General features: G+C 38.8%; 1 protein-coding gene across 2 annotated transcripts in view; it reads left to right on the plus strand.

The window, feature by feature from the left end:
- XRCC5 (X-ray repair cross complementing 5) overlaps positions 1-14070 on the plus strand; it is a 96663-nt gene that overhangs the window by 13415 nt on the left and 69178 nt on the right. For both annotated transcript variants that reach the window (XM_063647930.1, XM_054476784.1), the window contains exons 7-10: positions 3408-3522; positions 4994-5132; positions 8356-8468; positions 9813-9875. In XM_063647930.1, the coding sequence (XP_063504000.1) occupies positions 3408-3522; positions 4994-5132; positions 8356-8468; positions 9813-9875 (430 nt within the window). The remainder of the gene's footprint in view (positions 1-3407; positions 3523-4993; positions 5133-8355; positions 8469-9812; positions 9876-14070) is intronic.

Consider the following 14070-nt stretch of genomic DNA (forward strand, 5'->3'; position numbering starts at 1 on the left):
ATTAATAAGTCAAATTGCAAAAGATGAAATAGTAGATTTCTTCATTATGCCAAGCTTGGGATACATTTCTTGGGCCCTTTCTTTTTACACATCTACAAAAAACATTCTTAATTATAGAAAGTGGTCTCAGATCTGAGATAGTCGGTATCTTCTTATCATCCTATTAAGGTTTTAGAAAGTAGCATACTATGGTATAGTGATTTTTTTTTAAACTTTTGATCACAAAGCAGTTTGATTGAGTGAAAAAAAAAAACTACAACCTAAAGAGTTCATAGCCTACTTACTTTATGTGGGCGTTGGAAAGGCAAAATGATTTAAGAAAAGTGAATTCCTTGAAGTACCATATAACGATAAAGCAAACTGCTTTTTCAACCATCCAGCTAGAGACTATGGAAGAGACCATCTCCTTTATCCATCTTATTCTTGGTTGGAATTGGACATACATGCATTTTGAGCAAAGAACCTAAGAAGGATCAGTGGCATCTAGAATAGTGTATGTCCTATGGGGTTCAATTTGGTAAAAGTGGCAATAGAGTACTTTACATAGCAGTATTGGCTTGGGTGGTTCAAATTCTCAGGGGTAATACTGCTTGATATTCATGAATTATTTCCAACTTATCAGTCTGTACACAAAATACAGGCTGTTTAAGCACATTGAAGTAATCATTCAACAACTAGAATTTTTTTAAGTAGCTACAGTGTATATCTCCTTAATATTTTTTCTCAACGACCATTTTTAATATTTCTGATGAGCTATAATTGACAAAAACTATATTCTGATTTTCTAAATACAGACAGCCTTGAAAAATGATAGGTAAATGGAAATTTAGGAAACAAAATTGTAATTGCCCACCGGATTGCCCTAGGAATCAGTGAGGAATCCTGTGAGGTAAAGTTTCTTGGCGTAATGTGTTCTTGTCACAATATTTACAGATATGTGTTCCTAAGTTGTTTCTCTCAAATTTGGGAATAAATGCCTTAAGCTAAACATATTACCCATGGTATCATAAAGAAAAATTAGGCTGGACATGGTGGCTTATGCTTGTAATCCCAGCACTTTGGGAGGCTGAGGTGGGCAGATCACTTGAGGTCAGGAGTTCGAGACCAGCCTGGCCAACGTGGCGAAACCCCGTCTCTACTAAAAATAAAAAAATTAGCTGGGCATGGTGGTGCATGCCTGTAGTCCCAGCTACTTGGGAGGCTGAGGCAAGTGAATCACTTGAACCTAGGAGGTGGAGGTTGCAATGAGCCAAGATCATGCCACTGCACTCCAGCCTGGGTGACAGAGTGAGACTCCGTCTCAAAAAGAAAAGAAAAATTAGAGACCAATATAGATTACTCTTTAAAAAGTGTTTTTGTTTGTTTTTTAAATTTTTCTGTAGAATATCAGGTGGGGAAATTACTGACTATGCATTGTTTTAGCATTTTGACGCTACTTTGATTTTAGGTCTGCCATGAAGGTATAGACCAGAACTCTGCCATCCAGTACAGTAGCCATTAGCTACATGTGGCTATTTAAATTCAAGTTAGTTAAAATTAAATACATCTTAAAATTGAGTCCCTTAGTGATACTATCTGTGTTTGAAGTGTCTATTGGGCTAGCATGGTTAGAAATAGAACATTACCATCATTGCAGAAAGTTGTACTGGACAGCACTGGACTAGATGTATCTCCATATAGATCTTAGGAAGAGAACTTGACATCTACTTGGAGAGATTGAGCTCTACTGCAGAACTGAGTTAGTTGTTCTCAGATTTTTTTTTGAGACAGGGTCTCGTTCTGTCACCCAGGCTGGAATGCAGTGATGTGATCTCGGCTCACCGCAACCTCTGCCTCCCAGGTTCTAGCAATTCTCATGCCTCAGCCTCCCAAGTAGCTGGGATTACAGGCGTGCGCCACCACGCCCAGCTACTCAGATCTTATATATTGGACGCCTGTCTTTAGAATTTTCCCTGAAATAGAATCTAAACTTCATGGTGATTTTAGGCCATGAGGTTTATATTCTGTTTGATTAGTAATGTTGTATGAGACAGGTTAGACATGGTTCAGACCCATTCATTGCTCAGCAAATCCAAAGCCATTGTGCACCATAGGCTTTGGAAGCTGGGTGTCAGGTAAGATATCTGCTATTCGTTGTAAATTATTTCGAAAATGGGAGTCTCGTGAGACCCGTCTGTCCATATCTCTGTGGATAATGTAAAATAATTCTCTTTACCACTTTGTAGATCTGTTTTTTATCTGTACCAAGGAGTTCAGCCAGAAAGTCTGGACTGTATGCTTTGAGTGTATTTTGTCATTAATTCCTTTGCTGCTTATTTTAGTGAATACCACAAATTCCATCTGTCTCCTATCATCTTCCCTGTTGTGTTTGATTATAGGCCAGATGAAAATATGATTGATCTTCACTTTTGTTTAAGTGAAGCAGCACTCCACAACACTGCACCTCTCCCCAGCTTTTCCCACCAGTAAGAAACCTAGAGTTAACCTGCTTTACCTTAAGACTAAATATGAACTAAATTCCTTTATTCCTTGGATAGTCTTTAACTCTCACTATTATATACATATAAAAACGTGTGTCTTTAATATTCAGAATTGGAATTAATGAATTATAGATTTGTAAACAGTGATGATAGTTATAGGATGGTGCCCTCCCTTTGATATTCTAGAGCAGAGGTTCTTTTTTTTTTTCCGTTTTTCTTTTTTTTTTTTGAGACAGAGTTTCATTCTTGTCCAGGCTGGAGTGCAATGGCGCAATCTCAGCTCACCGCAGTCTCCGCCTCCCAGGTTCAAGGGATTCTCTTACCTCAGCCTCCCTAGTAGCTGGGATTACAGCCATGCGCCACCACACGTGGCTAATTTTGTATTTTTACTAGAGACAGAGTTTCTCCATGTTGGTCAGGCTGATCTGGAGCTCCCCACCTCAGGTGATCCGCCTGCCTTGGCCTCCCAAAGTGCTAGGATTACAGGTGTAAGTCACTATGCCGGGCCTAGACAGAAGTTCTTATCCTCAGGTCCATGGTTTTCAGGGAGCTGGTGGTGAATCCTTTATATTGTGTGGAGACTCATTCATGAATGTACTTTTATCACATCCTCAAAGATGTCCTTGGTCCTGAAAAAACGTTAAGAACATCTGGCAGAGTTGAAAGAAAATATTGAATAAGAGGGAAATAGAGCTGTTCATTTTCACCTGTTAGTAAAGTAATTCAGCTCCTCTTCCCTTCTAAGCCAACTCACTCTTGCCCTGGCTGTCTCCCAACTTGTGGTTGTTGTTTCCCGGCCATCTCCTGCTGTTTTTCTCTTTATAGTTAACATTAGCTCACTTCTCATTGTAGAAAATCAAATGCATCATCCAGCACAAGTTAACATTTAAAAATTGTTGCTTTCATTTTATATTTTTCTTTATTAAGTGAGAGTCTGAGAAAACTGTGCGTCTTCAAGAAAATTGAGAGGCATTCCATTCACTGGCCCTGCCGACTGACCATTGGCTCCAATTTGTCTATAAGGATTGCAGCCTATAAATCGGTAAGTGGCAGGTACACGTTTTTAACGGAAATGTTACCAGGCAGATAAATATGTGTATATAAGGAACAGACAATTCATGTGTGTGTTACTCGGAACCATAATTACTGCTTTTCTAGTTCTCCCTGCTCATTTAATCTCGTTGTGTTTAGCTTTTTATGTAAAAGGCAGGCTAGGAGAGGAAGTTTAAAGAATTGTCTATAATAGAGTTTGATTTCCTCCTCTTTTACTTTCTCTCCATTGGTAATTGATTGTTAATCATAAGTTCTAGGCCTCTCTCTTTTTTTTAAAAGAAAGAAAATGAAATGCATTAAGCTGTGTTATTGTAGTATCATAGCAGAAATGTAGATAATGCACCAAAGTTAAGTTCAGTTTTGGAGCTCAGTCACACCTAATTCAATTATGAATGATCTGATAGTAACAACATCTGTGAAATGTAAAAAAATGTTTTGTTACTGTAAAATTGCATTTTATAATATGTGTACATTTATATACAATAGCACACTTTAAAAAATGAGTTGCTTTTGGTGATTATTTGATGAAATTCTAGTTTGAGTAGGAATCTGATTCATGCCTTCATGTGAGCCTCCTTGCCTTTTTCCTTTAAGTGTTCAAAATAAATAGGAACATTTTATTCAGTTTTTTTCTTTGTATATTAAAGAACTTAATTCCAAAATACATGATATATCCGTGAGAACCTTGGGGTAGTTCTTTATTTATTTCAGCTTCCATCAAAGCCTAGAATAGTGTCCCTAGGAATGTGAATACAGTCTCCTCCCTTTCTTATTTTGGCCCCCTTTTCAAATTTCTTTGTTGATTTCTGACACAGATATATTACTTCTTTTTTTTTTCTATTGGAAACTATGATAAAATGTATAGTCCTCTTTTTATTAGACAGTCTGGCTGGGTGCAGTGGCTCATGCCTGTAATTCCAGCACTTTCAGAGGCTGAGGTGGGCAGATCACTTTAGGCGAGGAGTTCAAAACCAGCCTGGCCAACATGGCGAAACCCTGTCTCTACTAAAAATACAACAATAGCCAGGCATAGTGATGTGCGTCTGTAGTCCCAGCTACTTGGGTGACTGAGGCATGAGTATCGCTTGATCCCGGGAGGCGGAGGTTGCAGTGAGCCAAGATCGCACCACTGCACTCCAACCTGAGCGATAGAGCAAGATTCTGTCTCAAAAAATAAAAATAAATAAAAATATTAGACAGTCTGAGGTTTTGTATAGAAAATGTGAATGTAAATATTTGTGGATTACTTTTGGGAGAAAATGAAATGTAGAGAAAGTTATCCAGTATATTTTGTTATAAAATAAACTAAAATTTTCATAATAGGCATGAGCAAACAAAATAATGTAGCTAGAGTAATTGTTCTGGATTTTTGTCTGTGTCAGAGAGTGTATTAGGTTTTCATCTTCTGTCAATTGGAATCCTAACTTTCTTTGTTTTCCTTTTGTGTTTTGGAATGTAAGATTCTACAGGAGAGAGTTAAAAAGACTTGGACAGTTGTGGATGCAAAAACCCTAAAAAAAGAAGATATACAAAAAGAAACAGTTTATTGCTTAAATGATGATGATGAAACTGAAGTTTTAAAAGAGGATATTATTCAAGGTATGTCAGTAAGAGTTTTCACTGTTGCCTAAAAGACATTTTCTTCAACATGATACGATGCAGGCTGCAGTTTGTATTATTATTTGTTTAAAGTTATTTCTTTGAGTTATAGAGATATAACAGTTTGAAAGGATAATGAGACCCTAGGTCCTTTAGCTCATTTGTTGGGTCTTAGGCAGGTTGGTTCTCAGGAGTACACTTGGGTGTCCATCTCTGTGAGTTTTAAATGTCTTAAGTGATGGTACTCAATACTTGGCTTTATTTTAAAGTTTGAAACTCACTAGCTAGGAGAATGTTTAATATGGTTGAACTAAGGTTTTTTTGTTTATTTTATTTTTGGCTTTCATGGTGATTATTCTTCTACGTGCCAACTTCAGGTTTTATGTCCTACCAGATATGCTTCCTTAATTTAGGGGCTGAAAATTATTTGTATTTATTATATTGCTTCATATTAAATAGGACTTTTTAAAAGTTGTACTCCTATATTATACCCATTTGGATTGAATAGTGTGTCTAGATGGCATCTTTATCCAGAGTACTTAGAAACTAGCTGAGGATATCTGTATGTTCAAGACCTAAAATTATTAAGATACCAAATGATGGTTAAGATAGAAACCAGAGTCCTTAGGTAAATGTTTTGCCAGGCTATTCGCTACGCAGTATAGTTTTGATTTGCAAGTCTTGAAAAGAATTCTTTTCCTCTGTGACACTGTATTTCATCTTACAGTGTATATTTGTGTGTGTTGGAGGAGGGGGTTGTTTAAAGGTGGTGGTGGTTATGATTCCTTCCTTTCTCCTGATGGATTATGTGTAGAATATAATTAATACCCTACAATTTCTACTAATTCTTGAATTCAATTCTGTAGCATAGAACATGAATTTTGGAATCAAACCTGGATTAGAATCATGGTTCCATCATTGGTTAATCATTTGATCCTGGTATAATAACTGGCTCATAGTAGGAAGAATAGCATGATTAAAGGCACAAGACCAGGAAAGTAGGGGGACTTCTCAGAGATATTAAGTAGTCCACTTGGGTTGGTGTATTGAGCATGTGCAGGTTAGTACTTGAGGGTAGCGTCTAATGGACAGCCTGCATTTTCTCTTTTAATCATCAACGACCGTCTTATAAAGCAGGCACTGTTTGTTATTTCCATTTTATAGATAAGGGAACTGAGGCTGAAAGACACTCATTCACATATTCAAAGCCACACAGTTCTCAACTAGCAGGACTTGGATCTAGGCCTGTACTGCTTCAGAGTCTGTGCCTGCATTCTATTCTGAATTTGGACTGAGTAATGAAGGGCTTTGGATAATAGGCTAAGAGTTTATGCATCACCTTGAAAACAACGTGGAGCCACTTACAGTTTTGAGGAACAGAATGTCATTGGGGTTATGTTTTAGGAAGATTAATATGACAACTGGTTGTAGGATGGATTGGAAGGAGAAGGATCTAGTGATGAGGATGGATGCCAGTTCTTTTGGTTGTCAGCAAAGAAGGCATCCCTGGTTATCTTAGGCAAAAAGGAAATTTATTGCTGGGGCAATGGAGAGGGAAGAGTTAAAAACTGCTTGGGTTCAAAGAGCGTAGAAGTGCATCTTTTCTCCTGTACCTTTTTGCCATTACTAGCTTACTTCCTTTGCCTATCCTCCAGTTTCCAGCCCCTAATCAGCTAGAGGTTTTTGTTTTTTGTTTTTTGTTTTTTCTTGAACTAAGGGACCAGTATACACATGTGAGCAAAGGAATCTGGTTAAATGTTGTAGTCTATTGTAAGTATACAATGTACCAAAGTTGGAGTTATATGCCCTTCAAGTAGATGAACCAGAAAACATAAAACAGTTTTAGTTAGAATGTTCGTTACAAGTTACACGATTCACACGATTCAAGTAAGATGATGACTGATGACAGAGATAAGATAAACATTTGGTTTCAAGGTACCAGTCTTAATCATGTGCCATACATTTCCCTGTTAATTTTTGTTGGAAAATTTGGTTTTGTCACTAGTTTTTTAAAAAAGACATACATGGAAATAAAAATGCGTTTCTATTTTGAGACGGAGTCTTGCTCTTTCACCCAGACTGGCGATCTCAGCTCACTGCAACCTCCACCTCCCGGGTTCAAGCGATTCTCCTGCCTCAGCCTCCTGAGTAGCTGGGACTACAGGCGTGTGCCACCATGTCTGGCTAATTTTTTTTGTATTTTAGTAGAGACAGAGTTTCACTGTGTTAGCCAGGATGGTCTCAATCTCCTGACCTTGTGATCCACCTGTGTCAGCCTCCCAAAGTGCTAGGATTACAGGTGTGAGCCACCATGCCCGGCCTAAAAGTGTGTTTCTTTTTAATAAAATAGATGTCATCAGCAGACTAACAGGAACAAATAAACACTAGATCACACAATCTCTCCCTGGATATGAAAGTTTTATTGTGTCTTGGGGTAAAGATGTGCTTTTCCTTTGCATTTATCCAAGGCCAGAATCCTTGGATTTTGATGCTCCTCCTTCCCACAAAACATAGAAGATACTGTGTATTGAAAGGGCATGATTTTTCATAGAATACAGGCTACGGAACAGGCCTGGACTTTTTTTTTTTTTTTTTTTTTAAGAAGACAAGGGCCATATTTATATAAATATCCTATGTAATTAAAAAGAAAAATAAATACAGTTAAATCCCAGAAATAAAAGAAATTTAAATATAGAAAAATATACAACTTATCAATTGAATGTTTCCAAACAGAAGAGTTTTAGCTTCTGTCAGGCATTGCATATCTCCAGCATGCATTTTTGAGAACATTTTGTTCTGAAAATTTCCTGTTGGCATTTTTCTCTGTGGGTCTCTACGTTTCCGAATAATGTGTTCTTATGTTTACAAATCATGCTGTACTTTAGTCAACCATGGTTTATCTTTGGAGGATAACTAGTACGTTAACATTTGCCAGATGTTTTCTTTTAGGCTGGGTAATCATTAAGGTAACTAGATTGCAAAATATGCTACTTTAAAAAATGTAATTAGATTTTAATCGTCTGTATGTTGTATATGTGGTTTGTGTATCTGCTGCTGCTTTTTCACCATTGATCACAAGGGGCAGTAATCTGATTCCAGGGAATAGAAGATGGAGGCTTGCTCTGGCGTGTGCGTGTATTGTTAATGTATGCATAGAACTAATTTCAGCTTGTAGAAAATGAGGCCCCGTATGCTTAACAGATGCTCTTCTCTTTTTCTCCAGGGTTCCGCTATGGAAGTGATATAGTTCCTTTCTCTAAAGTGGATGAGGAACAAATGAAATATAAATCGGAGGGGAAGTGCTTCTCTGTTTTGGGATTTTGTAAATCTTCTCAGGTACAATTGTGAACAAACTAAATGAGCTTTTTCCTAGCTGTTATTTGAAATGGCATGCTTTTGATTGGTAATTTTATTTATAAGGTATATTTATTTCACTTTTAATTTTTCTAAAACCTAGTCTGGGGGTTAATGTTGCCGTGGTATGTATTTTATACATTAGGAAACTGAGGTTCAGAGCCGTTAAGTAAATCTATATGAGCATAGCAAACTAAAAATACAGGATGGTTTTTGAATAGGGAATGGAAGTGGAGATGAGGGGTATTTGAATTATGTGGGCCTAACCCTCATCCCTTTGAGGTTCAGTCTTCTTGAGCTGGTATTATGGTGAAAGTGCTCATAATGTCTCAACTCTAGAGGTGGGAGGGCATAAAAATGCATGAGAAACATTGCCCAGTACAGCACATGGCATGTTCTTAAAAATAAACCTCAGGCTCCAGGTTTCATAGATCAGACAAAGTTGATCTTGGTAGATAAGTGCAGGTGGTTATGATTTTCAGAACTCTTCAGTACTCATTTTCTAATCTGGTATTAGTAGAGCTGTCTTGACCCCTCTTGATACTGTGCTAGATAAGTTAATTGAATTTAAGGGGGTGGGGGGAGAGACACGCAGTACTTATTTTTTATTTAATTTCTCTTTCTTTCAACCCTTCCCCTCTAATTCTTCACTCAGGCCTCTACTGTTCATCAGTGCCTCAGTGTTACTCTTAGGAGGAAATGCAAACCACTTAGCTTTGTTCTTAGGAGACTTCATCATCTGATCTTTGTTAATCTCTGTAATCTAATTTTTCAGCTTTCCTCTCACACAGTGGCACTGTACTACTCCAAGAGCAGTTCCCCAAATGTACCATGCATTTACAGCACTCCAGACTTCTATTGATACTGTTTTCTCTGCCTGGAACGCTTGTGCCCAGACTTTTCTCTTAGTTAGTTCCTATTTGTCCTTTTAAGTCTCGACTTAGGTGTCACCATTTGCAGAAACCTTCTCTGATCCCTCATGACCAGGCTTGGTGCCCTCCTTATGTTCTCTTAAAGCACCATGTAACCCTGGACCATAATACTACACTGCAGTTAATTTCATAGTTATCTATTGAAGCTCCTCAAGGGCAAGATTATATTCTGTTCACTGTTGTGTTTATAGTACTCAGATAATCTTGGACGCATGCTAGGTGCTCAGATATTTGTTGTGTTGTATTAAATTAAACTTCAGGTAATAAGGTGTTTTTAGTATCTGAATGTTTTTCAGTAAGAGGATTTTGAATGGAATTTCTTAGCAATGTGTGTCATTATGGTTATACATGTTACTTATTTTGCATCAAAAGCAATTCTTTTCCTCTCTTGTAGGTTCAGAGAAGATTCTTCATGGGAAATCAAGTTCTAAAGGTCTTCGCAGCAAGAGATGATGAGGTGAGTTGGCAACAGGTCTTTGAGGTAGTGCTCCAGAATTGAATTGTAAGTCTATGAAAGCAAGTTGTTTGGGGCTTTTATAGTTTAAAATGACATGAATTCTTGCAATAGGAGTGGGGAAATCCCCTGATCTTTAACTGAAAATGGAGATGTGGTAAATGAATTTGTGTTAGCATGAGCACAAGACCAGAGGACATGGAGACCAAGGAAGTATTAAAAACATTTTGAACTACTGCATTTGGGAATGGGAATTTCACAGTCAAATGTTAAGGAGGGTTGGGGTCAGGTTGACATTTTGTGTTGTCATAAGCATCCTGGATGTGCACTTCAGTGACTCACTAGACTGCTTTTGTCATTGAGGAAATGTGTCTTTTCTCTATTCCTGTCTCGGTACTCTTCCTGCCTCCCCAAGATACTCTGTTTTCAGGCTGGTTTTTCTCTAGCTAACAGCCTATGACTGCTGCATTCTATACTCACATCTGCCCTTTCTGTAAATATTTTCTGTTGTCCAAGTTAGAACTAACTTTGTTGGAGATACTGATTTTAACTGGAAGATTGCAATCTACTATCTGTTTAAGGCAGCTTAAGCAGGTTTCTAAGTTCCTGAAGTATTTGTATTTGCAATTAATAAACTGGATGTAGAAGGCTTGTTTGGGGTGGGGGTAGGGTGGTGGTATTAACTAGTATAGTTCTCTTTTTCTCCTCACTTCTGGAAGGTAGCTGGTTGCTGATATAGTGGATGGGTATGTCATTATTATCTCAGAACAGTTAAGCGAAGAAAATGTTTGGCTTCTACCCTGTTCTGAGTGAATTATTAGAGCGCAATATTAGCATACATGAATCTTCAGATTTGAGAATCCTAGTTCATGGATTTCTCTTGAATCAAATCCTGTTGAGAATCATGGAAGTCTAGTATATACTGTCAAACCACAACTTAGCTGACATTTTATTTTGTTTTGTTTTTTTAAGAGACAAGATCTCATATGTTTCTCAGGCTGGCCTTGAACCCCTGGGCTCAAGCCAGTCTCCTACCTCTGTTTCCCAGATAGCTGGGACTATAGGTGTGCACCACCATTCCTTGCTTCTGCTGAAGTTTTAAATTCCACTTACTGTCTCTTTGTGCAAAGAACATTCTGATGATTTCATGAGACTTGTTGGGTACGCAGTGAGGATTCACAAAGTTGTGTTGAGACACATGTGTTGGGTAATGATGTAGGCTTGCTAGCTAAGGGCAGCCTTGTGGATTGTGTAATTCAAATCTGGCCTTATACAACACTAATTTCTGTATATCATAGGATCACTTTGAGATAAGAAAAAAGAAAATTTATCTCCTAATGGCAAAGGGATACTCTCTAGTGTCAGTTTTTGAGGTAGTCAAAAAATGATAATATCTAATTGGAGCTTCTGAGATAAGCAAGGGAGTAAGGAAACGATGTCATATGAGGACTTCCAGTAAAACAAAACAAAAAGATGCCTGGAGAAGACTTGTGTAGGTAGGCAGGGGTGTAGGAGGGATGACAGACATAATAGCACTCTTCATGCATTTGGAGAATTATCTTGCAGAATATAAATTAAACTCTGCTTCATATCAGAGGGGTGAACTGGAAACAGCAGGTGGTGCTTTTTGTTCAAGATGAAGAATTATTTTGTCAACAAGGATTACTGTCCCCACTGGATTGTTTTCTTGTAAGACAATCAGATCCCCATTTCTGTAAGTTTACAAGAAAAGTCTTTATCACCACCAGTCAGATGTACATGTGGATTGTTAAACTAGGTGAATACTGTTGTTTTTTAGCTCAAATATTCTCATTCTTTGGATAATTCCCTCTTTAAAAAGTTTTCTCTGGTCATTAGCATATAATTTTTTGTATTGAGAATCTATACTTTCATGTGCGATTTGCACTGTGTGTAGAAAACAGGGAGGGAAAAGAAAGGAAGGAAATGGAACTTTAGTTGAATCTACACAGCTGTAGTACTCTCTTACCATGTAGCAGTCATTCACAGCCCCATCCTTCCTTCTTGGGTTTTTTTTTTTTTTTGAGACAGTTTGGCTTTTTGTAGCCCAGGCTGGAGTACAGTGGTATGTTCTTGGCTCACTGCAGCCTCTGCCTCCCAGGTTCAAGTGATTCTCCTGTCTCAGCCTCCCGAGTAGCTGGGATTACAGACGCCTGCCACAACGCCCAGCTAATTTTTGTATTTTTTGTAGAGATGGGGGTTTCACCATGTTGGCCAGGCTGGTCTTGAACTCCTGACCTCAGGTGATCCGCCTCCCAAAGTGTTGGGATTACAGTCGTGAGCCATGATGCCCAGCCCCTTCCTTCTTTTAAACATCCTAATTGGTCCTGTCAAAGACATATAAAAAACTTCAAACAAATCGGAAGTAATCTCTTCCTCAGATTCTCATTGTGTTTATCTAGCTCTTTCTTATGGGACTTCACTATTAGAACATACATGTTTCATATTTGCTACATATCTCATTTCTGCTAGTAAAGAATGTATTAGGTAAGTGAGGTCAAGGACTTGTCTTTGTTTTTTCACAGGGCTCAAGACAGTGCCTGGCAAAGAATAGGCACTGAGTAAAATAGCCTTTGAATTGAACTGAAAAAGTAATGATTCTGTTATGAAATCTGTACAGGATTCTAATGGCCAGGTCTTGGGGTCATAGGTTTTTTGTTTGTTTGTTTGTTTTGTTTTTACAACAGCATGGCTGAGAGGTCATAGGTTTTTAACTTTGATAAGGTTAACCGTGATAGTGAGAGAAGTACATAGTATTTGGGGAGTTCTGCAGAGAGAGAGAGAGAGAGAGAGCTGACTAAGGTAAATCTGGAATGGAGAGGGTATCAATTTACTAAGCCTAGAGAAAAGATTAGAAGCTGGAGAGCCAGAGATTAGTAAAGGGGCATTCTAGCTAGGAGGTAATGGTATGAGCAAAGGCCAAGTATGAGACCTGCCCCCAATCAGTGATCAGCTCCGTGAGGCCAGAATAGAGGAACCACTGGAAGGGAGTGACGTGATGAGCTCCAGGAACAGAGATGGCTGTCAGGGAAGAGATGGATTTGAGAGACCGTGTAGAGGTAGAATTGGTAGTTTCGTGAACACTTAAAAGGTGAGGGATGAGGCCCAGCACTTTGAGAGGCCAAGGAGGTGGATCACTTGAGGTCAGGAGTTCGAGAGCAGTCTGGGCAACATGGCAAAACCCCATCTCTACTAAAAATACAAAAAGTTAGCTGGGCATGGTGGCACGTGCCTATAATTCCAGCTACTCGGGAGGCTGAGGCACAAAAATTGCTTGAACGGGGGACACAGAAGCTGCAATGGGCCGAGATTGTGCCGCTGCACTCCAGCCTGAGGGACAGAGTGAGACTCTGTCTCAAAAAAAAAAAAAAAAAGTGAAGGATGAGAATGGTGCGGTGGCATTATCAAAGACTGGGGTTTCCAGTTTGGTTGATTAGGCAATGATGTTAATGGAAATAGGGAATCCAGGATGAGAATGAGGGGGAAAGATAGTAAGTTTAGGTTTTAGTCTTGTCGTGGTGAATGTGAATAGTTCATACTGAACAGTTTGAGATAACTGAGGATGCCATATCAGATATCCACCAGCTAGCAGGCAGTCTAAGTCTAGATCTTAGGAGAGTTTTAAAAATGAATGTGCAGGCCTGGCGTGGTGGCTCACGCCTGTAATCCCAGCACTTTGGGAGGCCGAGGCGGACAGATCACCTGAGGTTGGGAGTTCGAGACCAGCCTGACCAACGTGGAGAAACCACGTCTCTACTAAAAATACAAAATTAGCTGGGCGTGGTGGCACATAGTTGTAATCCCAGCTACTTGGGAGGCTGAGGCAGGAAGATCGCTTGAACCTGGGAGGCGGAGGTTGCGGTGAGCTGAGATCACGCCATTGCACTCCAGCCTGGGCAGCAAGAGCGAAACTCTGTCTCAAAAAAAAAAAAAAAAAGAAAAGAAATAAATAAACGAATGTACAGATTTTTGATTCATCAACTCATGGGACTGGATGAAATAATCCCCAAGTAGAATTTTAGAGTGAGAGGAGGAGGGAAAGGTCTAAAGTAGAATTTACAAATTGGTGGAGAAAAGAGAATAATCAGGGGAGAATGTTGTCTCTGAAGCCGTGAAGGAGAAAGTATATAGAGACAGTGGAATGGTGAGATGCTACTGTCAAAAAAATCGGGAACCAAGG

The sequence above is a fragment of the Pongo pygmaeus genome, chromosome 11, assembly GCF_028885625.2.
Source record: "Pongo pygmaeus isolate AG05252 chromosome 11, NHGRI_mPonPyg2-v2.0_pri, whole genome shotgun sequence".
NCBI classification, from domain to species: Eukaryota; Metazoa; Chordata; class Mammalia; order Primates; family Hominidae; genus Pongo; species Pongo pygmaeus.